Raw genomic sequence first — 24,727 nt, 5'->3', positions numbered from 1 at the left:
AATAGTTTGTAAACAAGGCTGTTCTTAAACGGAGGTACCACTGTACTTGAGAAGTGGTGAATTCCATCATGTAAGAAAAGTGGTATACAAATGTACTAAATAAGCAAATGAAGGTGTGGGGTACAAAATTAACATGTAACATGTGAAATAAGACTGCATGTGGCTTTCTGCAGCACTGTTGTGCTTACCGCTGCCTTGCATGCATTCTCCAACTTTTTCTTGCTCACCTGAGAAATCATACTGTGCTAGGAATCATCAGTAAAGAGCAGGATTCTCTCCTGTATGGCAATAAGCAAAAATGAACAGTATGCTTATGTAAATCCTGGCCATTGTCCCAAAGGCTATGATCATGCAAGCGTATGCACACCTGGCTCTTTCCATAAGCCGCTATGGGAGCCCCATACCCCAGAATTGTGTGTCCACTGTAAGTACAGTATGCGCAATCACTGACATTGATACAAAGTGACACATACAAATATCCAGATGGGTAAACTGTTGTTCACGCAGCCATGAAATTTCATAAAGGTGTTTAAAATATTCACTACTGTTCTCATATCCAAAAGCATAGCCATAAGCCTGCTGACATTTCATGGTTTGTTAATAGAGAACACTTTAAATATAGAAAGGTACACATTACACATTAAAGGCTACACAGAGTCATGCATGAAGTAGATGGCACTCCATAAATGCAAGAAGCTTTTAATGGCTCATACACTAAAACGAAATATTTAAGATTATATGAATGTTCAAAATGTTGCTCGAGAAACAAAAGATAAAGCACTGAACTCACAAACAGATGTCTCAGTCAAGCCCCCCGCCCCTCAAAAAAAACCCTACAAAACCTAGGGGAAACCAAGAATTTCCAAATTAAGCAGACATGGTAATTTCAGAATAAAGCGAATGAGAAAATAATTCAGAAGGATAGGTAATATGTGAATTTAGAAGTACTATACATCTTACATCCTGTTCATGGTGCACCGCTGCCACATAAACAACAGTGTGTCCATTCATATTTTTCTGTGGGAAACAAGAATTGAGAATATACAGATGTACAGTGTGGTTGGAGGCACATTTACAGAGCAATCTGACATTTTAAATTTCTTGACTCTTGCATGCAAGCCATCACCACGGGGGTTCCCCCCGCCCTATCATCCTCCAAACCCTGAACAGCTTTCAAACATATTTAAAATCAGCTTTCACTTTTTTAAAAATGAGAGGGAAAGACATTTTCTCAAAGTTATTCTGGATGAAAATCTCAACAAGGGTAAGGAGAGACTAAAACACATTTCCTAGACATCACAAACATATTGGTTGGGTACCAGGTAGCCTCCACAGTTAAGAAGCAGAAGTCCTTGTGTCAATTACAACTGCAAAGTGAAAACCAATACAGTGGTACCTCGGTTTACAGACGCTACAGGTTACAGACTCCGCTAACCCAGAAATAGTACCTCAGGTTAAGAACTTTGCTTCAGGATGAGAACAGAAATTGTGCTCCGGTGGCACGGCAGCAGCGGAAGGCCCCATTAACTAAAGTGGTGCCTCAGGTTAGGAAGAGCTTCAGGTTAAGAACGGACCTCTGGAATGAATTAAGTTCTTAACCCGAGGTACCACTGTACTGGCACATCTACCCAGAAGTCCTTGTGTGTGGCTAGGAGTGCAGTCTCACAGCTTACAGCCCTTGCTCTTTGAATGGTCATTACAGGAACTGAGGACTAAACTACAAGTGAGGCTAGGGGAGCTGCATCAGGACCAGTCTATTAGGAGGTTTAATTAAAATAACTCTTTAACCCATACACCAGATCCTGAAAAATATCCTCCCCCAAGCCACTACAAGCCCTAGGAGTGAAACATCCCCTGGCACCCAATGTCTAGAGCAAGGATAGTCAACATGGAGCCCTCCAGATGTTGCTGGACTCCAACTCTCATCAGCCTCAGTCAGCATGACCAGTGGTTGGGATTTATAGGAACTTAGTCCCAAACTATATCTAGAAGGCATCTCATGGGCCACTCCTGACTTTGAGCATTATAAAAACAGAAACTGAGGAAGCCTTTTCTCTGGGTAAGTTCCCCAAGTTCAATCGGTCAATTCTGAGGATTACAGAAGGACAACTCAACTAAGCCAAAGTAAGCATAACAGAAATAATAGCATATTGTTTTCCTGTTTTCCCCCTGCCTCCATTCCTCCCCCCTTCATTTGTTCTCTCCCTTTTGTCTATTTATAGATCATAAGCCCTTGGAGAAGGGACCTGTCAAAGCTGCTCATTGTAAAGCACTCTGTACATAGATGGTGCTACGGTTTTATGGTATTTGGTTTAAGTGTGGTTATTTATTCTACATTCTCAGTGGAAGTGGTCTACAAACACAAACAAATAAATGAATGCAGTGTACCTTACTAATCTGGCTGCACTACGGGTTACACATTGTGTACACTGTGTGTACATATTCCAGCTGCTATATTGGAGTAAAGAACAAACTAGAACCTTCTCGCGAAATGCAAGTGTGCAACTGTGTCTTATGAATATGTTTTCTTTAATGTTCGAAAAGAAGCATGTGGAAGTACAAAACCCATATTTAGGGAAGTGCCTTTTGTTAGGCCAACCCAACTGCCCTAATTTTGGATTTTTTAAAATGATGGGACACCACAACAACTTTTACTTTTTCATGTGAAGTTACAGTGCCCAGAGTGCTACAAGAAGAATAACAGTATTCAGAGGAGAAGAGATAGCAAAACAAACTTCTAAAGTTAAAATACTTCTTAGAAGAGAATGCTGTGGAGCTCAGAACTAGATATATGGTAAAGGATCACTAACCCATTGTGTTCATTTTCACCAGTTATTGGCACTAAAAGGACAGCTCACTGGTGCTTAACACCACAGCAGTCATTTGTCTGTGTAGCTGCCATAGCTTGGCAATTAATTTTAAAAAACCATTTGCATCATGCTCCTTGCTCAAAATTTCCCCACATCTTACAGTATTCATTCCTTGGAGCATATTCTTTTACATTCCATCAGTTCCAACATATACCAATAACTTTCTCCTTATAATTCCAACTGTTTCCCATCAAATCTCCTCTGCAGTTTACAAAGCTGTCTTTGCAGTTGCTTCATAGCTTTCAGCACAGCTTTCGCTCACTTTTTCCACAATCTTCCCATTCGGGGAAGAACAGCCCTGCTGGATCAAGCCATTGGCCCATCTAGTCCACTATCCTGTTTTCACAGTGGCCAACCAGTTGGCTGTGGGAAGCCAGCAACCAGGAAGTGAGTGCAACAATCCTCTCCACTCCTGAAGTTTCCAGCAACTGGCATTTGGAAGCATCCTGCTTCCAACCAGAGCACTGTACCTTCCTTACACTTTAGCACTTTCTTTTCTTTACAGTCTCTCATTTATAGCTGCACCCACTTTAGCTTTGCCACCTGTTCAATTATATCCAATTCCATGGAACTTTCTTCTCAGCATCATATGCACTCCCTATTGGAGAACACTTCTCCAACAGCTTCATAATGGTGGGTTGCATCTCAGGGATGGGCATTTGCAACCCTAGACAGCTCCCACCTATCTACTATAATAGTGCAAGGATTGTGCTTGTGAAATGTCATCTAACTATCATGTCACTGTTGAAAACTTTAAAGATATGTCGTGCTTCTGTCATCCTGCAATGAGCACTATCATTCAACCTCTGGATTTTATTATTCTGTAGTAAAACCCCAGTCATTAAGAGGGGGTCCTTTCAGAGATTCCATTTATTGGCATTCTAATTCTGCTTTCTAGACTGTCGTTCTGCAACAGAATATTTCCCTGATCTTTTTTATACCAGAGTTTATATCCTATTCTGGGCATTAAGACACAAGCTTATACACATTCACTGGGAACTATGTCCCAGTGAACCTAAGAGGCCTTTGGAGTAAACCTGCATAGGATTGCACTGTAAATCACCTCAGCACAACTGGCATCTTACTCATGCTCTAAGGCACTTCTCTTCAACTTACCCCTTCGGCATCTTGCCGCCAATCTAAGGTGCAACGTCAACATATTCATATTGCATATTCTAACTTCTTTTTTTTAAAAAAAGTAAATGAACTCTCTTGTTGTTAAGAAAAGTAGACCTTGCTTAGACTGTCAAGGAGGCAGACACAAGAGAAAGGAGGAGGAAGAAGTTAGGAAGGCAGAACAGAGACATAAAACACATTTCAAAGTATTCTTGTACTGCATGCTGGGATTAAAGTCAAGCCCTGGTTGTGAAAAAGGTCAATGTGGTGCTACCCTGAGGTTTCCTCCTCTTGTTGTTTTCTGCTTGTGTCAGTTTTCTTTTGTACATTATTTTGTGAGCCTTAAAAAGCAGCTGAAAATACTTTAAAATAAATAAGGAGACTTTACAAAAAAACAACCCTCTTCCTTTAAGCATTCTATTAATTCCACTAAGCACCGCTATCATTCTGTCTGGCCCACATACTGCTTGTTTCCTTTCCTTACATGGCCTTAAGGACAACTGTGGTCATTTTCAGTGGTCACTCCCAGACGCTCCCATGGCTTTCTTCTGGCGTCTAACTTTCCCTTACTCCTCTTACCCCCACCCACAAGGCTTCCAGTTCTTCTCCACCCACTTTCCGCGGCCACATATCAAAGTGGCTCTAACTTTTTTCTGCCAGCACCGTGTCCATCTGTGGCTCACTGGAGCCACAGCGCCAAACACCCTTTCCCCCTAAGTAATCCGATCTATATTCCTCACCAAGACAACCAATACGCTCCTAAACCCCCGAGTCTTGTTTCGCCGGTGGATTCGGAAGGAGAAAACTTTGCAGAAACATTCAAGAAGCTTCCCCGCCCCCCCTTAAGTCAGCTTAAGCAACAAGATGTAACCAAATGGACCCAAGGCAGCAAAAGTGCCCGCCCCCGTAGATGACCCCAGACGCTCCTAGGAGAAACGTGCGCCCCTATCTAGATCTATGCCGCCTGCTCTAGGTAGACCGAAGACGGAGTAAGGTGCCAGTTACCGGAGAGGCCGAGCCGTTTTTGCAGAGCGGTCCCCTGAAGATCCCTTTAATGCCCCGGTAGTGCCCGTTGCTGAGATGCCTGGAGCTGATGACCAGGTAGCACGCCATGCGGGTCCGGGCGGGGTTGAGAACGGGGCAGTGGGTCAGCCCGCCAGCAGACGCCGGATCTGGAGGGGGGCGCGTGGAGGAAGCGGACGGGATCCTCTGCAGCAGCCCTCGGCAGGAGCAGAACCCCTCAAGGCGCAGCAGCCGCTACCCGCCCGCCCCCGGTCTCTCGCTCATCCAGCGCCCGGGTTCTCGCTGCCAACAGCAGGCTGTGTCGAAGGAAGCAGCGGCGGCGGCAACAGCAGGAGCAGCAGCCCGAGCGCACTGTAGGGAGCCGGGGAGCCAGTCCACATGCTGCTCCTCTGGGTAGCTCCGCCAAAGAAGAGACGGGGAAAAGATGGAAAGAGCGAGCGCGCAACTTGGCGGGAGGATGGGAGGCGCCGCCGCCGCCGCCGCCGCCGCGCTTCCTCCCCACCCACCACCCCCTTTCTGGACTCGCGCCTCCGCGCTCGCTCTCTTCAGAGCAGGTTCCTATGGAGGCACGAACAGCCAGAGGGGAGGCTCTCGGAAGAAGCAGCAGCAGCAGCAGCAGCGGCTCCCCATCGCTTTTCCTGGCGCCGCGGCGAGGGCTGGCGAGATGAGTCCCCGCCGGCACCACAAAGTCCTTCGCACGCCGCTCGCTGCAGGCTGTGCCAAAGCCAGCCAGGGACTCCCGCCGCCTCACCTTTTAGCGCGCGCGAGCTGGCGTGGGAGAGAGCCGCGGGGGGCAGAGGGGAGGAAGGAGGGAACGGAGGGCGCGCGCCAAGCAGCGCTTGATCCCCCTCTGCCCCAGTAATGGCCGCCCAGTGGGAATTTGGAAAGGGGCAGCAGGTGGAGGTCGACGGTCCCGCGTTTCTCCTCCTCCCTCCCTCCCTCCCTCTCGAGAGAGCGGAGGGGAAAGCAGTCAGGCATTCGCCTCAGTGGAGGAGGCGGGAATCGCTCAGACGTGAAGGGAACCCCTGGTAGCTAGCCGCCCCCCCCCCCAAAAAAAATAAACACGCCTTGGGCAGCTCAGGGTCTAGGAAGGAGAGTCACATCCTGCGCCGCTCCACGTCCTCAAGCCTCTTCTTGCCGTCCCTAAATTCATTGAGGCGGTGTTGTTTTCCTTGTAGGCTGGGGGGCTTTGAAACGCTCCATATCCACGTCAAAAAGACGGAGCAGCCGTCCTAAGCGGAACGAGATGGAATCCCGCATCTCCCCCAAGACCCGCGCGCCACCCCGCCGGCGCCGCCGCCGCCTGACAATCGCTCCGCTTCTCGTTCCGTTTTCCTCTCACGGGGCCGCCCTCACCATCCTGCGAAAGGCGCCGCCAAGAACTCCCCTTGAATTAGCTTCCCTGCCTCGTCAAGGAGCTTTGCCTCCTGCGTTTCCATTCAGCTCTGGGCTGAAGGCGGGAAATGCCAGCGCCAGAATAAGGCCCGAGATCCGAAAGGATTAGTGGCAGAAAGAGGCGGGAACGGAAGGGATGGCAAATGCTGGCTGGAACTTCCAACTCTTGCTTCGCGCTATAAAACCTCTCTTCGCATCGTTTAAAAATAAGTTAACAAGCGCATCACAGGGTGTTTGGGGGGGAGTGGGGGAGCAGAGAGGGAACTCAACTCTTATGGCAGCCCTCTTGGTCCAGTGATAGTTTGTGCCAAGAGCTAAAACCTGTGGGACACTTTTATTATCACATGCCCTCTCCATATTTTTCCTCACAACAACCCTGTGAGGTAGGTTAGGCCGAGTGGTAGGGACTGGCTCCAGGTTAGTCAGGGAGAATCATGGCTGATTTCAGGAGGGCCAATGTGGCCATGTGACTGTGGGTGCCCAGGGCTGCGGGTGTCATGTGGTGTGTGCATGGCCCTGGCACCGAAATTTGTGGGTGCCCCGCCCTTTCGTGGGGAATTTTTTGGGTGCTCAGGCACCCAAGGCCCCAGAGAGTTGGCAGCTATGGGTGATTTGAACCTGAAGCTCCCCAGTCCTAGTCTGACCCATTATTACACCTGGCTGGTTTTCAAATGTAACCTATAAACAGGATAAAGAGCCCTGCTGGACCAGACCAAAGGCCTATCTGATCCAACATCCGGTTTACCTCCTCAGAGGCCACCCAGATGCTGCATGGCCCACAACCGGAACTTGAGTACAGTAGCCCCTCACTGTCATTCCCCGGCAATGGGCATTCAGAGGCATCCTTGGGATTGGGCTTTTTGAGGGAGCACTTCCTACCACGTCGGCCTGCCCAAGCACTTCCTTCTTCATCAATGATTCTCCTCTGGACCGCCATCTGAAGTTAGGCAGATGGAAATAGGCAGAACCTTTTCTTGAGCATGGTGTCCCGCATATGGAATGCCCTCCCCAGAAAAGTTTACCTGGTGCTATTTTTGATGTGTTTTGGGCAATAGGCAAAGACTCCCACTTTTGGCCAGGTATGCCAGTGCATTTTATAGTTTGGTTGTTGGGGTTTTGAATTTTTATTTTATGGCTTCTGGGTTTTACTGTTGTTAGTGAAATCAGCATCTGCAGTGTTGCATTATTCTTTTATTCTTCTGTTTTCATGACTCAAAATTGTACACCGTCTCAGGACTTTTATACTAGGGGATGGTTTATAAATTCACCAACTGTTGCTGAAGTTAAACAGGCCCTGACATTGTTCACATTCTATCATATGCTAAAACCTTTTTTTTTTTAACAGACATTCTCAGAAGGGAAAGTTGACTCAGACTACAGGCAGTACCTCATTTCTCTTTTGAGAACAGCTTTATTGCTTTTTAACCTGTGATTATTTTTATTGTTGTATACACCACTATGAAAGTTTGTGATGTTTAACAGCCCAAAAACATTCAAAATAAATAACTGTGCAATCCTGCACATGTCTATTCTGAAACAAGTTCCATTTAATTCAATGGGACTTATTCCCAGGTAAGTAGGCATAGGGTTGCAGCCTAAATAAACTGAACACATTTCCCTCATCCCTGAGTAGGTCAGATGCTGGGAGGAAATCTCTGGAGAGCTGCTTCTACTCAGAATACAGTTAAATGGATTAATAGTCTAGCTGCATAAGTTCATAAGGAAAACCTTCCTGACATTTCTAGACAGACCTGAGCCCAATTTTTATTTCTAGAAGTATTTTTATTTCTGTTCTGCAATCTTTGCTAACCACAAGCCCAAGACAAACCAAATAGAAAGAGCTGAGGAGTAATTCATTTCCCAACACCATGCAAAATATTTTCCACCAATATTTTCTTCCACATGAGTATGAACCCACAGTAGAAATAAAGCAGAATCTCTAATAATGAAAGGGAAACTTTAAAAATTAGAGGATTTCAGGGATAATCAAGTTCTCAAATAAAATAAAATATCAATTTTTTACTTGTAATGATCATCACATCCACTACCCCCCACACCTAATTTCTGGAAGGTAGGTAGGTGCCTGCATATAAGGAGCAATTTACAAGCTAAATAACTGACACAGTTTTGCAAGCATGAAATGCTTCCAACATTAAAGCAGTTGAAAACAGGTTGCTATTTTTCTCCTCTGCAGGGTATACACACCATCAATCTCATTTAGCTTGATATGCAAACTCAGCTTCCTTTCTTCAATACACAAGCAATGTCTCTGCAGCCCTAGTGTAAATACTGCATATATTCAGCTAATTTGGTTAAAGCCCCCACACAGTCTCAGCAATTAACTGGAGGCAAACCATTCTCCCAGATGTGTCTATATAATTATGAAACTACCACCATAAACAAAAATTGCACAGGAACACATCCTTTAACAATCAGAATTAAGCTAAAGTGTGGCTGTACTGTTAGGCCCCCATAACTCCAAACTCCAAACAATTCAAAGTGTTGGTGCTGACCTTTAAAGCCCTAAACAGCCTTGGCCCAGCATACCTGAAGGAGTGTCTCCACTCCCATCGTTCTGCCCGGACACTGAGGGCCAGCTCCAGGGGCCTTCTGGCGGTTCCCTCACTGTGAGATGTGAGGTTACAGGGAACTAGGCAGAGGGCCTTCTTGGTGGTGGTGCCCACCCTGTGGAATGCCTTCCCATCAGACGTCAAGGAAATAAACAACTATCTGACTTTTAGAAGACATCCGAAGCATCCTTGTTTAGGAAAGTTTTTAATGTTTGGTGTTTTATTCTGTTTTTAATCTGTTGGGAGCTGTCCAGAGGGGCTGGGGAAACCCAGCCAGATGGGTGGGGTATAAATAAATTATTATTATTATTATTATTATTATTACTACTACTACTACTACTCCAAAGTATTTAAAAAGAAAGATCATGCTATTTATGCCCTTTGGCTTTAATTTGAGACACACATATCATTCCGGTCATAAAGGTACCCCCCCCTGCCCGTACGGGCCAGTCTTGACAGACTCTGGGGTTGTGCGCCCATCTCACTTAAGAGGCCAGGGGCCAGCGCTGTCCGGAGACACTTCCGGGTCACGTGGCCAGCGTGACATCGCTGCTCTGGCGAGCCAGAGCCGCACACGGAAACGCCGTTTACCTTCCCGCTGGTAAGCGGTCCCTATTTATCTACTTGCACCTTGAGGTGCTTTCGAACTGCTAGGTTGGCAGGCGCTGGGACCGAGCAGCGGGAGCGCACCCTGCCGCAGGGATTCGAACCGCCGACCTTTCGATCGGCAAGTCCTAGGCGCTGAGGCTTTAACCCACAGCGCCACCTGCGTCCCCTCATTCCGGTCATAATCTGTGCCAAAAGTAGCTCACTTACCTCCTGCCTAGAAATATAATTATGGTGAAACTTTTAAGATCAAAGAAGATGAAATGCTTTATGGAATTATACATGTTACCAGTACCATACATGTAACCTGCCTACTTTTTCCACTGACCTGAATGCTTGAGATGCAAAACTTAAAAGCCCATCCACAACTGCATACTTGCCATTCATAAGTACTCATTCTCTCAGAATTATGGTGGTAGGGTTTTAAACATTTTGAAAAGTACATACTGTACATACATCCACCAAGAACTTTGATGCTGCATGTCCTAAGGTATTCATGGGAAACCTTGATGTAGGATTGATATGTAGCTGAGAGAATGAAAGATCAGAAGCAAACTTCTCTGTTTACTTAAAGATATGAATCTTTAAAGATATCAAAAGTGCTATGATTGAATTGGTGTATTTGTTCAAAACCAGACTGCAATTTATTTTTTAAAAGGAAAAGGTTCAGACTATTAAGACCCTTAATTATTACCTTTTCATTTTCCTCTTAATGTAAAGTGGGCATGGTTGATTACCTTTTCAAACTAATACTGGAACAATACTAATAATTCATGCTAAGCATGCCTTGTTCAGTTTTCAGTTTGGGCTCATGTGCAAAAGAGAGAGAGGAAGAATACTGGATATTGTAAGCTATTTTAGCAAGGAGCAGAGTTGATTAAGGCAAGAATGGAAGATACAGATGGGAAGCCAATTCTGCATAGGAAACTCTGCTCCTGACCTCAGAAAAGCCTCCTCTGGCAATGACCTCATGGGTTATTTATACAGGGGTGATGTGCATTGATACAAGTTGAATCTGTGTGATATGCACTGCACACACATGCCCCTTATCAAAAGATGTTGGAAGTTCAGGTGGAGCATATTAGAACTGTTTTGACTAATCAGGAATAGTGCTAGTATGAGGTTGCCTATCTTGTTTCTAAGGAACTATCTTTTAAACTGTCGTTTTCCCTCTTCATCTTGTGAAGAACTGCAGCAACTATGCAATGTTGATATAACTTGATTTATTAAACCTTTAACTGGCAATAGGCCCAATCCATCAAAAACTTCTTTACAAGGACCACTAACCTGATAGAGCTGCACAAGGACTTTTTGTTGTGGGAAGTGATCCATACATTTTTTAAAAATCTAAACTTAAATCTATGGATAAAGATAACGCTTTTATTGAGCAAAGTCTCTTTATACAACATATTTTACTGTACAGTGGCCTAATGGTTTCACAGAATGGCAGTATGGACAGAGGGAGAAAAAGAAAGAAAGAAAGAAAGAAAGAAAGAAGGAAGGAAGGAAGGAAGGAAGGAAGGAAGGAAGGAAGGAAGGAAGGAAGGAAGGAATATACTGCCACTACTTGGTCTTATTTTTTTATCTCTGTAGGGATCAGCTGAAATTTGAACACTAAGATAAATTAGGCCATTTTATAACCCAATAATCTCCAGGGAGCAAGATAATATTGCAAGCAGCTTGATCATATACAGATCATATACAAGCAGAATTACTTTTGTGTTGCAGTGGCTACAGTGGCGTTTGCATGCAAAGCAGCTGGGGCAAAGCCAGTTTACTAGGCTGATGTTAGTGCTCCAGAATAAGTGTTAAACTCCTTAGGATGGTAAGGACCATGGATAGCTCCTTCTCCCTTTTCTACCCTCCCTTTTCTTCCAAGCTTCTTGTAGCTCTATAAAACCTTTAAGCATCTTCCCCAAAGCTCTGATACTACCTTTCTTTCTTTCTTTTTTTTATAAAAATTTTATTGAGTTTTCACATTTTATATACACAGACACACACACACACAAAGACAACACATATAAAGTTTCATATCCTTACTTTCCTAACCCCAGTTCTTGACCTCCCCCCACCCCCCCTTCATACATCCTAATTCAATTAAATTAGCTCAGCAAGTTCATATCTCTCATCCTTTACATATTATTATTATATATATATATTTTTAAAGAAATACTTAATTCTTATTACTTGGCCAAATTTTACTTATCCAATTTTCTTATAAATATTAAATCCTTTTCTAAGGTCGACTCGAATTCCTTCCACGAATTTCCCTTTTATCTTAAAAATAGGTCATAATAATCAAACACAAAGGTCATAAACATTTTTTTTAAAAAAAATTCTCCCCCCCCCCGCCCCGGTTTCTGTCCCTTCCCAATGTCCCCATGTCCACAAAGACAGTTTTTAGCCTGGATTCCTCACATCTGAGGCCTTTAAATCTCTGTCAGTCTCTCTCTGCCGATTTTGTTGGTAGCCCTCTTTGTTGGTCATCGGGTCTCGAAGGAGTTCTAGCTCAGTCTCATCAGATTTTCTTCCGTCCAAAGTACTTGGTACCAGCTGCTGCGAAAGGTCAGCTAATCTTCCATACTCAAAGAGGAAGCCCCAATCATATTTCTTGCTTCTTTTAAATTCAAATATTCCAAGTGTTCCAGGGGCTTCCTCCCTCCTCTTTCGCATCTTTCGCAGATTTGTAATACAAAGGTCTTCTTCTTTATGTTCTGACAATGTAGGCTTCTGGTTGGTACTCTCCATCTGTACTGGCCCTTGTTCCCTCTCCTCCTGTTCCGAAGTTATCTCTTCTAATTCAGCTGTAGATTTTTTCCCGGTCAAATCCATTGTGCATTCAGCAGAGTCACTTATTTTAGAGTTCAAGGTTATAAGTTGTTTATTCATAGCCGTAGTCTGCTCCTGCAACTTTCCCACGAGAAAAAACATTCTGTCTATCTCTGCCTGTAGTTTTCCCTCTGCAGCCATTGTAGTGTTTCAATGTTTCCCCTAGGGGGATTCTGATTACTTAATACTCTTTTCCCAACAGTCCGTTACTTTGTTATTTCACTACTTTGTTCCCAACCAGTTTAATTCAAATATAACAAATTTAGTCCAGAAAGGTGTTAAATAATAAGATTTTTAACTTTTTTAACTTTCGCTGCCCGTTTGACAGCTCCTTTGACAGCTGTCAAACTCCTTGTTCCTTTTTCTCCAGCTCACATACAGGACACTCCCGGGTCTGGGGGGGGGGGGGTTAGACAAAGGCTTCTAAAATTCCACTCTTACTCTCCAGCACAAATCTTCTTCTGTCAAATTCATGAAAATATTATCTTTTAAAAAACACCAAAAAGAAAAAACTCTCCACCTTAGTTCTCTGCTCCTTGCTTTAAATCTTCTGTAAGCAGGGGGGTGCGGACTTCCCTTTAGCACATCCCCCGATCGTACCGAATTCAAAGGTAGAAATTTTAAAGTCCAAATTCCATTTTACTCACGGATTAATTAAAGTCCGAATTTCAGGGAAGAAAGTCAGCGGTCTCCGGCCATGGCTCGCGGCTTCGCTCCACTGCAGTAGCGGTCCACTCACAGCACCACGCCGCTCCCCGTACCCTCTCCGCAGCCTTTAAAAAGGCTCGTCGTGGGTCGGGGGGCGCTTTAGGTGCCCGCCGAGTCACCAAGTCCGCAGGCTTCAGCGCCTGCGGTTTCTGAGGGTCCCCGCGTCGCCGTCGCGGTAGAACCCTTCTCCAGCGGAGCCGATTCCCTCCGGAGCTCGGAGGGAATCCGCCATTAACCAGATCGCGCTAACCCGGAAGTCCTGATACTACCTTTCTTGCCACAGTAAATGGTGTAGGGGGCCAAACCATAATATTAGACTTTAACTACTATTTAGAATGTATTTGGGAGATGCCGTTATAAAAAAGAAGAAGGTCTAGCTAGATGGACAAGCACAGAATAATTGTGACAGTATGTTAAGACAGTATGTTGATACTGTGGTCCTCCTGTACCTTTTTGTTTATCAAAGGCAACCTGTGGTTATAATACCCGCAAAGCTCTCTAGCTATCAGTATCATTGCAGGGAGCATTTCTTACACTGCCACACATTCTTATCTAGTACATTTACTTTGAACCAAGGCAGTGAAAGGTTAGGCATTAGAACAAGGGCTGGAGCAGAATAATCACTGCAAAAGACTCACTTGCTCAACTGTCCATTCAGTTTTAAAAAGGTTTTTATTACTGTTATGAATAGTACTTAGCATTTGTTATCATGAATTTACTCCATAAGCTAATTAATCCTCACAGTCTTTTGACGTGAATGTTATTATCTCCATTTTACAAACCAAATGCTAAATCCTTATTCAGCTAAAATGTGTGCTGTAATATTAATGTCTGACGCCGTAACAAAAGATGGGAAAGCAGCAGAAGAGATGCTGAAAAGTGACCTAATTTTTTAAGGGAAAATCATCTCCTCATTTCCACTTAAGCTCATGGTATCCAACAGAGAAACCACATGGTCACATGGCAGACTTTCCCCCAGCAACCCAGCCACCTCCACTGCTTTTATATAGAGGGTCACGAGACTTTGAGTACTTTTTATTTTCATTTCTTTTTAATTATTATTTAGAAAATGCATGAGCCATCGTTCAGTGTAAGGTCCTAGTTAAAAAAGGGAGGGGCACAATAAAGGTTTGCATTGTCCTTTCACCTTTCCAACAGTTATGGATCGGTTTTGCACATTTTGGTTACGAGGATATGTTCTCCTAGCATTTCAGTAGCATCCAAGGGTACTGAAAATGTCAGAGAAAGCAGTGCTACACCCCTGGCGATTCCCATCATGTTTTTATTTACTCTACAGTTTCCATGCCCAATTAACATTTATTAACTTAACAGAATTCATTACTACAGATTACCACTGATGGTGATGGCTACTAGCTTAGACAGCTTTTAAACAATGGGTGGAGGAAATGGGAAAGAGCAGGTCTATTAATGTCCTTTTGGCACTCATTCAGTGCTTCTTTTTTCAGGGGGTACTCAAAGGTATGCAGTACTGTGACGTCATTTTTGTTGTTAAAAAGTGTGGCACTACTTTCTTCTTCTCCTCCTCCTCCTCCTCCTTCTCCTTCTTCTTCTTTGGCGATCACTCATAGCCGAGTAAGACTGTCTTCCATAAACACAGTTTTAACAAAGAGTCCGTAAGTGACTGTGGAGGCCAATTCTGGATCCACATGTCCTTCCACAGTGCGGACACTGTTTTCTGGGCGGGAGCTGATCACGCTGTGGATTTGCCTTCCTCCTAGCACGTTTCTCCCTTGCGTCCTGAGTGTGAGTGTCTTCAAAGCTCATGACACCTTTGGTAAAGGCTGTTCGCCAACTGGAGCGCTCGCAGGCCAGTGTTTCCCAGTTGTCAGTGTTTATACTACATTTTTTTAGATTTGCCTTGAGACAGTCTTTAAACCTCTTTTGTTGACCCCCAGCATTATGCTTTCCATTTTTAAGTTTGGAATAGAGTAGTTGCTCTGGAAGACGATTATCAGGCATCCGCACAACATGACCAGTCCAATGAAGTTGATGTTGAAGAATCATTGCTTCAACACTGGTGATCTTTGCTTCTTCCAGTACACTGATATTAGTTCGCCTGTCTTCCCAAGTGATGTGTAAAATTTCTCAGAGACACCGTTGATGGAATCTTTTGAGGAGTTGGAGATGAAGTTTATAAGAAAACACACACACACATGGACTGCTCATACCTAACTGAAAGTCTGAGGAGAAACCAGGGCCCCTCTGGGAATGTGACCGAAGGGCATTATAGAAATAAACAATTAATTAACTGGGCATTTAAAAAGGGGACCGCAGAGCTGCTTACACTGCTTTGTGGTTAAGGTTATTTCAAACTCTCAATTGTCTTTCAGGAGGGAGGTTCTCTTTAGAAGGTCATGTTTAATGGGGGAAGCTGCCCCTTCTGTGTTTCGGGGACCTCCTGCTCACTTCAGCCTTGAAAAGTAACTCTGGAAGCTAAACTCCTAACAGAGCAGACAGGGCTGAACCTGTTGACCCTGAGAAAGTTGCAGACGTGCCCTTGTGGGCCAACATCTGCCTTGTCATCATGAGAGGCCCTTGATGTCTGCCTCAGTGTCCTTCCCTGGTGGGGCTTTGATTTCTCTTTTTAATGAAAGTGTTATATGTAGTAGAGCAGCACATCAAGCGCTGGAAAACACTGTTAGGCGCCTTGCCCAAGCTAGCTGCGCTGCCAGCTCCACTACTTCAGTTTCAGAATGACGTGTCCTTCGACTGGTTTCCTGAGACAGGACACTTTCATTTCTGGGACAGTGACAGTGCTGGGTCGGAGCATATGAACAAGTTTATACATGTAAGAACAGGAGGGAGACAGTGCAAGAAGACAGCTTACTTGTCTGCCTGCCTCCTTCCTCCCTCCATAGCTCTTATGTTTCTGCATGCTAAAGGACTTGCAAGCCAATAGGCTTCATAGACAAAATGACACATTTCTATTTAGTTTCACTTTTCTCACCCTTTTTCATTCAGCTTCACTTTTCTTGAGCAACCCACTAGCACAGCAATAGGGAACCTTTTTTGGCCCAAGGAACACATTCCCTCCCAAGACATGAAAGATTATGGGCTATGGCCAAGTAGGGGAACCTCTGGCCCTAAAAGTGTTTCTTGAATTACAACTCCAATCATCCATGACCACTGACCATGCTGGTTGAGGGTGCTGGAGCCCTCCAACAACATCTGGAAGACCACAGGTTCCCTAGATCTGGGCAGGTGCTCTTTCACTCTCTTGCTCTCCCTAATCTATCTCACATAGTTGTTGTGAAGAGGGAAACCATGTACACTGCCCCAATCCATGGAATATAGAATAAGTGCCCTTGGGCACCTGACTGTAATAATAGATTAAAAATACATTAAAACATCAGTCATTAAAAACTTCCCTAAACATGTATCTAATATCTTGGACCAGCAGCCATTATGGAGGATGGACCCAGTGTCTGATCAACAGGGCTCCTCGGCTGAGCCCATCAATAGCCAACAAGCTCTAGTGCATTTCTATCTTTCGCTCTTGATTCATTTGGACCATTTCCCTTTTCAATATAGCATACTGAAATAATTCCAAATAACCTGAAGTTAAAACTGCTTCCGGTCAGGGTTTCAGTTAAAATTCCTAGATATCTAGGCTCTTATCTATCTGATCCCACAATCACCCAGTTGCCTATGTATATATTTTTATATACCTGGGGCATTGTGGGTATAATCGGGTTGTGCTATTTTGCCTTGTTACTGTGTAACTACAGTGATTGTGAAAATGATAATATACCCCCTGAATAGGAGTACCTTGGAGTGGCACAGCATGGTATTTAATGACATTTACAATACCAGCTTTCTGGGTCAGCTGCATTTGTTCAACTTACTGATGAAATAGCTGCATTTGTTCAACTTACTGATGAAATTGTTATGCACCACCTTCCTATTTTTTCCTCTGTACTCTACAAATTTATTTAATGTCTCCCTGAATATGTGGATTACGTGCTCCTAGCCTGCCTGTCCTTATAGTACAATCTGGAGACAGAGTCCACATTAAACCAATTAGTTTAAAAGAACAATACAATTCAGACTGGAAAGGCATTATTGAAGAATACTAGCTAGTATCATTTTACTAGCTAAAATCAGAATTTAGCTAATGCTTCTTTTTCACATCTCTATTCTCCCTCCCTCTTTCTTGCTACCACTTTTCTTTGGGAGCCAGCGTGGTGTAGTGGTTAAGAGCGATAGACTCATAATATGGTGAACTGAGTTCGCATCTCCGCTCCTCCACATGCAGCTGCTGGGTGACCTTGGGCCAGTCACACTTCTTTGAAGTCTCTCAGCCCCACTCACCTCACAGAGTGTTTGTTGTGGGGGAGGAAGGGAAAGGAGAATGTTAGCCGCTTTGAGACTCCTTCGGGTAGTGATAAAGCGGGATATCAAATCCAAACTCTTCTTCTTCTTTTTCTTCGGGACTCACTACCTTCTGATGGCCACACTTCTCCCTATTTATAATTGGCCTCTTCTATAAACCTGTTGATCTCTACTCTACTCCTCTCCTTTTCCACTCTTGGGTCTCTTTCCCTGCTTATATGGCACAGAAGGGGAATCTGGGGCCATCCATATGTTGTTGGCCTGCAGTTCTCATCAAGCTCTAACCAACATGACCAATTGTCACACAGCAACTCTATGAGGTAGTTTAGGCTCAGAGACAGTGACTGCCGCAGGGTCTCCACATTTATAACTACCCGACTGTTACGTTTCGGTTGATAGGTATAACAAGTGTTTACAGAGATGGTCCGAAATATAATAAGATATAATAAGGCAGATGTGGATAATGATCACTTTCTTGTTGTGACTAAAATAATAATATCACACACACACTAAGCTTGAAATACCTAAATGTCACAGCAGCTACACCAAATGCTATAAATTTGGATTAAAAAGCAAGCAATATTACACCTTCCCAGAAAAACGACGACGAGTAAGCCAAAATCATATAAGGTGAATGAGGGAAATTCAAGCAGACAACAGATTTTTAAGGAGAGTGAAATAGGTGGAATATGGCCTTGTTCTGGGACTGCAAGAAGCAATATATTGTCTTAGAAAAAAAGCTTGGATGGATTTAAGATAATTAAAGTTCTTTTGCAAAAGAAAGCATCTTACACAGGAGAGGTTTTAGCTTGACAGCAATATTTCACTTCAGAACCCTGGAGCAAAGAAATGGGGGAGGGAGTGTTTTGTTTTGTTTTTTTAAAAGGATCCCTGTAGGGGAAGTCTTCGTACAATCAAAACCAGCATGATAAAGTTTTGTTTTCAGTGTGTCAGAGCTTTTCTGTCCGTGACAAAAAAAAATAAGTAGATAGTTGTTTTGGTCCTTAACATTTCAGGCATTGCATGTGGGCACATCTGGACACACTTCTACTTGCCTCCAACTAGAGCAGACATAGGCAAACTCGGCCATCCAAATGTTTTGGGACTACAATTCCCATCATCCCTGACCACCGGTCTTGTTAGCTATGGGTCATGGGAGTTGTAGTCCCAAAACATCTGGAGGGCCAAGTTTGCCTATGCCTGAACTAGAGCATACCAACAAATTGTCAGGTTGCTGAGCTGGTGTGGCTGAGGAAAGGAAACGAAGCAAGGGTACTATCTGCTCTGCTGAGAAGCCAGATCCCTCAGGCTCCTTCCTCCATGAACTGTGATCTGGCAGCAGGCTATAGCAGAAGGGGAGAAGGAAAGCAGAGCCACTCCATCAGTTGGCACCTCTTCTTCTTGAAGTGCTTCTGTTCCAGCTGGTCATTTATAATAACCTTGTCAGCTAAGAACTAGTGCCACATTTGCTTTTTTCCTCCTCCCTCCCAACCCCTTTTCCTTTTGTGCCATGTATTCTATATTGCAGAGCTTTCCAAACTGTGTGTCGTGACACGTTAGTGTGTCGGCTGCAGTGTGTAGCACAAACGCTCCCCACTCTCCTCCTGGGGGTGGAAAGTTTGCTCCAGTTTGCTAGTAAAGCTGAATTACTGTGTCGTGAAATGATGCATGTCTAAAAATATCTTTTATAGTGTATTTATTTCTTTTAAAAATGTAATTTTATTCACTTATCATGTACCAAAATGTATGATCTGATAGGATCATGAGGCTAGGATTGAAACCTTAGGTCAGCCTCCCCCAACCTGGTGCCTTCACATGTTGTGCGTTGCAACTCTCGTTAGCCCAGCTGTGCTGACTGAGGAATGATGGGAACTGTAGTCTAAAGCATCTGCGGGGATGCCAGGTTTGAGAAGGCTACCTTGGACCCTCACAATAAGAGAGAGTATTGCTACTTCTAAGTGCCCAGTTCCTCATATTCTCCAGAGACTCATCAGAGTTACCTAACTTCTTTAGAGGATCAAGATCTATGATAACAGTTTGCCATATGATGAAGATGCCACACTGTTGAGCAGCCTAAATGAAATAGATGTTTATTGTTGAATGTAAATTTCCCCCTTGCTTTTACCAATCATTTTGTGTTCTAATTATAACAATCTAAGTTGTAAACAACACATGCTGAAGTTTTGACAGTGAGCTTCTGATGAAGCGCAGAGTACAAATTTTAATTACACACAGTTCTAATACACTGCACACTGCAGCGGCTCTGTCATCTTTGAAATGGTAACAGAATAAAAAAGTTTTTTGAAATATGAGCATGAAGGTAATGAGATCAATAAATGTCATCTAGAAAAAGTAATCACAACTCAGGAGTCCCACTAACCTTTCTACAAATTCCAGAAATAACAGAGTAGCTTGGAATGAAGAATGGTATAGCAATGAGGAACAGATACAATTATAAGAGAAGAGAAAGCAAAAGAATATCAAAAACTATTCTGTGGGTTTTTGCTTTTTAATGTGTGCTTGTTAAAATAACTGATTTCTTTTCCTTTCTCTTCTGTAGCTCTTGCCTCTCCAGATTTATCTGTGCATTCAGATTGAGAACAAAATAAAATCTATTCACATTTTCCCATTTGAGTAATCTGACTCTCAGGAAAAAAACTTTTTTTCATTCTTTGAAGAGAGGCAAAGAGAAATTGTTTTACTGCTGTTCTTCTGTGTCGGGGGGGGGGGGGGGCTTTTAAAAAAGCTTGCAATATCATGAAGCCAAGAATGGCCATATCCTATAGATCATTTCTGCTTTCTAGAATGAAAGCAGGATTCTCACATGATACTAGACTGCATAGCTAAGATCTCTCTCTTCCTCTTATTAACAGAGACCACTCTGTAGGTTTCTGACATCATAGTTTGTGGAGAAATGGAAAGGAGTAATCACCACCAGGAAGGAAGATAATTGTATGCTTCAGAATTGTTGCCACAGTAATGAAGGCCACAAAACAAGTAATTCCAGAACAGCACCTGGACTTCCGGCAGAAACATTTGGAGTGCCAACACTAAACCCCCCCCCCCCAAAAAAAAACCCCACAAAAAGGATGTGCAATGAAATTCAACCAAGGGGAACTGAGGAAGTCACTTAACAATGTTAATAAGTGTAATTTTCAATAAGGCTATGATTTATGTTTGTTTGTCTTATGTGTTTGTTTGTTTGTTTGTTTGTTTGTTTGTTTGTTTATAATGTTGTGAAAACCAATAATTTTTTTTTGAAAAAAACAAAAAAACACAATAAAACAACAAACCACGTGTTGTCCCTAAAGACAATCTTATGGTCAGAAACAAGTGTTCTCAGAAAAAGAACAAGACACAGGTTCCATGCTCTATGATAGTAAGCCCTGGTTTTCTGATATACAGCCATAAGATTGTCTTCAGGGACACCACACAGTTTGCCCTTATTGTACTAATTCAAATCCTACGTAAGACATTGTTTTCTGTATGATCACTCTGGGCATCAAGGTGCTCACCAGTACCTCCTATGGCACCTGCAAAAAAATCTCACACTGCATGAGAAGCTGTTTGCTTTTCCTGCTCCGAGTGGTTCTGTCTCTGCTACATTGAACACATTTCCTCTTCAACACGACCACATTTCATGGGACCCCAGGACTGAACATACACCCATCACAAGTTTTCTCAACAGAGTGGAAGGAGTGCAAAGAGTTTCTCTCTGTGACAGAACTCGGTGGTTGCTGAGGTAGGTGCCTTTTACCTCCCTGATGGGGGCAGCTAATGGAGGTGCTTGTCCACATTGCAACTCCTTTTCTCTGCTCCTTCAGATTTGGCAGCCATTTTGGGTTATGCCACGCCTAACACAGGATCTATTTTGTGTCTAGTGCACACAGTAGATTCTCAGAATTCCAGAGGTGCCCATCGGCTTAAGAAGGATGGCGATCCTGCATTTTGAAGATGTCAACACCCCCACTCATTAATGACCAGTAAGATGGCCACTTATGCATTGTCAAAAAGAGAACAAAGATTTGCATAAATCTGGCACACGTATAGACTGCCTGCTCAGTCTAATGTTCAGGTGTGTGCTAATTGTTATGGGCAGCTTCAAGGCTCCCATTCTTGGTATTTTTGAATTTATAACCTGGCCTTCCTCCCCAAAGGGAACCCAGGGCAGCTATCAATAATAAAATTACCTAAAAACAGTAATAAAATATCACAGTAATAAAATCACATAAAAGCAATTTAAAGCTGGTCACAAAACTGCTGCACAAAAACTCTATAAAACCACTGGACAAAAAATCCTAGATATTTTTTTAAAGAAATCTATAGACATTTCCTGAATGCAGGTAAAGAGGTGGATTGCCTGGTTTCCTTTGGAAGGGAGTCCCATAGCTAGGTTGCCACCACTGATAATGCTCTGAGGTAACATAAACCCTGTGAGAAAAATATCTAGGTTCAAGTTTTTAAGCCGAAATCTGAAGCTCATTGCAGTCAGTATCAAAACCATCAATGGCACCGTCAGAAGCTGCATCAAACTTCACTGTGCTGAAATGCATTTTTACAAAGTTGATGTTTAACACCAGGGTTTCTCAACATGCAGATTAGTCACAGCAGTTAAATAATTTGAGGGGGCCAGGGAAGCAGACAACTGAGTATAATCATGCCAGTTGAGCTAAATAAAATGTTTTGTTTACAAGTTCCCAAAGTCTCCATATTTGCAATTTTTTTCATGTGTTTCAAATTGATCACAGCAAAGACTCTGCAGACTTATGGGTTCAAGGAATGAAATAAATACATTTTAATACGTTTTTCAAACCAAAACCATCACTGTCTACCTCCTGTTCAGCTGAAGCAATGCACTTCCTACACCTCTTCAAAAGCCCATGCAGATGCCTTGCCTCAGTTTCCCTCACTTCCTTCCCCACTTCCATAGCAGCCCCCGTTCCACATCATTTCTACTCAAAAGTTAAATTCTGTATCAAAAGTTAAACCTTGTAATTAAAGATTGGGGAGAAATCCAATTCACTTCACATTTAAATACAAAACTTAACAAATTCACATTTTCCAAAACCGTATGCAAACCTGAACACAGCCACCTCAAAATACGCACTTTTCTGAATTTTGGAATGCAATTCTTCAGTTAAGTAATATACACCAAAAATGCATTTTTTAAGTATAAAGTGTGCATAAAAATGCATATAGTAATGAAAATAATTTATAAAAATGCATTTGATTAGGGAAACTATGGGCAAAAAAATATCCACACTAAAATGTTGACAGACTTTTCCTTTCTTTAAAATTGCTACAGAACTGTGGAGAACTTAATTTAAGACTGGAAAAATGAGTAACAGAAAAGACCCAAACTGACAAATTCATCCATCCCTACTTTTATTTTCCTTATGGTTCTTTGTCTTTAAATTGAAATCCTTGAAAGAAAGGACTCCTTTAAATACAAGATTGTCATAGTCTTGAACAGAGAGAGGGCTGTATCAGAGAAGGCCACAAGGCCACCACACTGAGCAGGCTATTCTAAAACGGGGACAGGGTATTTTCATGTCACAAATGAGGACAGGGTGGTGCATAACAATATGTTAATTAGATCTCCTGAAATACCCAGAGAATTGCTCTTGTTTGCTTCCTTATTTGTGGACCCATCTACAGATGGTCTTTACATCTGCCAGGCAAAATCTGTTCTGTAGGGCATATGGTACTATTTAGTGTCCGCTATCAAGTCCATTTTCTCTGGAAACAGAGAATTACAGTTTATTACACTTAAACTTGCTTAACTGGGATATCTGCTTACTCTATCAAAAAGCTTCAAACAATTTCCTCTCTCATTAGCACCCATTTGATAGATCCTAGCTAAATGATACTAGTTCTGTGCAGCAGTAGTTCTGCTGAATAATTATCTCCTTCCCTGCTCTCTTATGACTTCAACACTGAAAACCAATTCAATCTTGGATGGCTACAAAGCTATTTGGTTACACTATTAGCAGCAACCAGCATCCACTGAAGCACTCATTACATTGTAAACAAGCAATGAACACCCTACGTGGGAAATTGTACGAGTTGGTGGAGTCTTAACCCTGAAAAGTTCGGCTGAAACGGGCTATGTAATTTACAGGAAGGAATCCAGTGGAAGTGCCAGTCCATTTTGTTCACCGAAAACAACTTGTACTACAGATGGTGTTTTGAACATTTACCCTGAAATCCTGGGAGAGCATCTTGGAGCCCATGAGATGAATCAGATCACTCACTCAGACAGCACTCTGGCCTCAGAAAATGGAGTTCACCTTATCAACATCGAAGCTTAGACGTCAAGAGAACCCAAAATGGGGTGTGCTGCAGAAGGTTGGGTTGAATTCTGGGGGTGTTCCAAGGAAAGCCCCCTGGTCTCCCCTGATAATCCCAGTCCTTTGACATTCCCCAATACTATGGAATAAACTATGCCAGCCCTGGATGGAGGGGGTGCCTTCCCTGTTTTAGGACTGCACCCTGGGACACAATGTTCCCCTCCACTGATGCTACAACCACACATGGAGGAATCTCCACAGGAATAATAAAACTGTCTTTTCAGCCCTCCCCCAGCCATAGCATAATAGGCTGTGATTTACCTAAGAGTAAGACTTGATGGACATAACAAACATTCATGGGACTGCTCCATTAATTAGGCAGAAGAGGAGGTCTGGATAGGAATAACTTGAGCCATGTACAGGACTGATGAAGAGGTGAGGAAAGCATCCTGTTATGCGCCATAGGCACTGCACAGACATGCACAAAGAAAGATAACACTGTATGTTTAATAATACTTTGAAAACAGGATATAGTTAACTTTTGAATGTAATATTCAACATTCAGGAAAACTGTGAAAACAGAATGTTGTTAACTTTTATCTAATATTCACCTTTCAGAGAAGCTGTGAAAACAGAATGCTGTTAACTTTTTAATTTAATATTCAACTTTCAGAGAAAGTGCTGGGAAAAAAAGATTAAAAGTATTTTTTAATAGTTTCCTTAGATGAGAAGTACATTATTTTGCAAAGTGAGGCATTTAAAAATATATTAAAGTGTGTGTGTGTGTGTGTGTGTGTGTGTGTGTGTAACAGTGTCTATGCTATATTTTTTAAATTTCAAATAAACTGCTTCTGAGAATGTATTTTTAAAACATGTTCAAATTTTCTCAAATTAATCAGTATTGAAACTACATTATGAAGCCTCCTTCCTTTTGTTTTGTACCATAAATGCCACAGGCTGATGGAAC

The 24,727-nt window shown here is 42.9% G+C and overlaps 1 protein-coding gene across 2 annotated transcripts in view; it reads right to left on the bottom strand.

Annotated features, from left to right (window-relative positions):
• Positions 1–24,727, bottom strand: part of ZNF804B (zinc finger protein 804B) — a 312,662-nt gene that overhangs the window by 200,361 nt on the left and 87,574 nt on the right. Inside the window, exon 1 of one of the 2 annotated variants that reach the window (XM_079948268.1) lies at positions 4,992–5,182. The exons of the other annotated variant lie outside the window; for it this stretch is intronic. Coding sequence (XP_079804394.1) covers positions 4,992–5,099 — 108 coding nt within the window. The 5' untranslated portion in view covers positions 5,100–5,182. Of the gene's footprint in view, positions 1–4,991; positions 5,183–24,727 lie in introns of those variants that run through there. 2 annotated transcript variants of the gene reach the window in all.

This window comes from Podarcis cretensis, assembly GCF_951804945.1.
Source record: "Podarcis cretensis genome assembly, chromosome: 12".
NCBI classification, from domain to species: domain Eukaryota; kingdom Metazoa; phylum Chordata; class Lepidosauria; order Squamata; family Lacertidae; genus Podarcis; species Podarcis cretensis.
This window is presented reverse-complemented; position numbering and strand designations above follow the sequence as displayed.